The sequence below is a fragment of the Rhinopithecus bieti genome, unplaced genomic scaffold (assembly GCF_001698545.2).
Source record: "Rhinopithecus bieti isolate Rb0 unplaced genomic scaffold, ASM169854v2 repeat_16789, whole genome shotgun sequence".
NCBI lineage: Eukaryota > Metazoa > Chordata > Mammalia > Primates > Cercopithecidae > Rhinopithecus > Rhinopithecus bieti.
In genome coordinates this window covers 1-2,320 of record NW_016878223.1, presented here as the reverse complement: position 1 = coordinate 2,320, position 2,320 = coordinate 1, and the positions used below count along the sequence as shown (strand labels likewise).

Here is a 2,320-nt window from a genome sequence, read left to right as displayed (position 1 = left end):
CCAGTCTTTTTTTTTTTTTTTTTTTAGATAAAGTCTCCCTATGTCGCCCAGGTTGGGGGGCAGGGGCGCGATCTTGGCTCACTGCAATCTCCGCCTCCCGGGTTCAAGCGATTCTCCTGCCTCAGCCTCCCGAGTAGCTGGAACTACAGGCGCCCGCCACCACGCCCGGCTAATTTTTTGTATTTTTAGTAGAGACGGGGTTTCACCGTGTTAGCCAGGATGGTCTCGATCTCCTGACCTCGTGATCCGCCCGCCTCGGCCTCCCTACGTGCTGGGATTACAGGCTTGGGCCACCGCGCCCGGTTTTTTTTTTTTTTTTTTTTTTTAAAGAGACTGGGATCTCGCTGTGTTGCCCTTTCTGGTCTTGAACTCCTGGGCTCAAGCAATTCTCCCCCCTCGACCTCCCAAAGAGTTGGGATTACGGTCATGAGTCATTGCTGGTCTCCTTTTGGATACTACCTCGAGAGGACGTCCCAGCGCGGATGTAGTAAAGCCTAACCCTCGAGTTGGAGGCGTTGTTATCCCAGCCTGATGTTTGCGGTCGCGCTCCAGCGGTGATCGCGGGAGTGTTCGCGCCCCGGCCCATAGGGTGCGTGCCAGAACTGGACCCGCAGGGTTCCCTCCAGTGACCACGACTGGAGGCGCCTTCGGGCCTCAAACAGCCGGGGACGTCCGAGGCTACGACCTCCAAGGAGCTCTGCCCCACCCACTCCCTCCGCCCGAGGAGGCGCCCGCCGGATCGGACTCACTCGAGCTGGTAGGAGAAGTTGTAGTTGTCTGGGCCCACCCCAGCACTCGCCGCTTCCTCCCAGAAACACACCAAGTCCTCCAACCGCTCGGTGAAGCACAGAAGCTCTTCGGGTCCGCGGGCCGCCAGCAAGGCCGCTGGGGAGGGGCGACAAAGGAAGGGCATGGGGGTCTGAGCTCTGTCCTCGGAAGACAGCCCCCTCCTCTTCCCTCCAGCAGCCTGGGTGGACCCGATAAGAAAAAAGCCCCGCCCTGACATCTTCCCAAGCGGGGCCCTTGGAGGGGTCCGCAGAGGTGGTGCCCCCCTAATTCCCAGAGACAAGTTGCTCGCCTTACAGTCCCCCGCCGTCACCACTCGCGCACACCTGCCCACCCTGCGGGCAGTTGAGCTGGTCGCGGAGTTCAAGACCTTGAGCTCGGGGCTGCCAGCCCCGCCCCAGCCTAGGACTTGCGCGCGGCTGGGGGTGTGTGCGGAGAGGCGGGCCCCCTATCGGCCCCGGCAGGCTCCCCGCCGACCGATAGCGCCAACCGTGTACCCCGCCTCCCTCCCTCCACCGGGCCGGGCAAGTGATCTGGCGCCCTCACGCAAACCGTGTTTACAGTAACCTGTGGCTTGGCTCCTCTAACTCGGACCCGGGCTTTATCCTCCCTCCCCTAGGGAGGGTCGGCTGGGTGCCCACACCCCAGGGACCTTAGCACCAAGCCTGCGCCCTTAGGATTTAGCATGTCCCAGACTCCCTGAAAAGGTAAAACGGGAACCGTAAGCCTACTGTAGTTCTTCCCCAGGAGACGATCAGGAGTCTTGAATCCTAACATGTCCCACCCCACCCCCGCCGATCCAGGACCCAGTCTAAGGGTTCAGATGCCAGCTTGGCCCCCAGGACCCGGTCTGAAAGTCCAGAAATAGGCATAGCCCTCAGGACCTAGGCTGGGAGTTCAGGGCCCAGCATGGTCCTGCAGGCTCCAGTGTAGGGGTCCACACGCAGCTCATCCTTACCTTTGCTCTCGAACTTGGGGTCCGGGAGGTTGGGCGGGGGCGCCCAGGCGGCCCCAGCGAGCAGGAGACAAAGGGAGCCGACCTGGGGCCACAAGGACGCCCCAAGGTGGTCCATGATACAGCCCCCGCCACGGGGAGCCCAGGGCTCCTGCCCCTCCGTCCCCCGCCCCTGGCACAGTCCACAGCTGGGTCAGCAGCTGCCTCCGCCGGACGCAGCTGACCAGGCCCTTCCCTACCAGGCGCCTCTAAGTGGCAGATCCCCGAGGGGGCGGGGCCAACACAGCCTGGGTAGAGATAAGTTCTGGCGGGAGGGGGCAGGGGCCCTTCCCGGGCCCAGAAGCCGCTTGGGTGCAGGGGAGGGAGTTGGGCTGCAACAGCTCCCGTTCTGGCTTCAGACACACTTTTTTTTTTGCTATGTGGCCCTGGACAGGTGACTTACTTTACCTGAGCTTCAGACTTCTCACCTGTAAAATCTAGCCTGGCACATAGCAAACATTCCAAAAAATGTATCTACTGATTTTATCGCAGAAATCAACATCTCTTTCCAGCCTGGAAATAAATAAAAATTATTTTCTC

At 60.9% G+C, this 2,320-nt stretch overlaps 1 protein-coding gene across 1 annotated transcript; it reads right to left on the bottom strand.

Annotated features, from left to right (window-relative positions):
* Positions 1-364: 364 nt before the first annotated feature.
* On the bottom strand, positions 365-2,312 carry LOC108525716 (erythropoietin receptor-like). Its single transcript, XM_017866589.1, has 2 exons — positions 1,745-2,312; positions 365-885 (listed from the first exon to the last, which is right to left on the bottom strand). The coding sequence occupies exons 1-2, from the start codon at positions 1,857-1,859 to the stop codon at positions 746-748; spliced, it is 255 nt and encodes an 84-aa protein (XP_017722078.1). The 5' UTR covers positions 1,860-2,312; the 3' UTR covers positions 365-745.
* Positions 2,313-2,320: the final 8 nt, after the last annotated feature.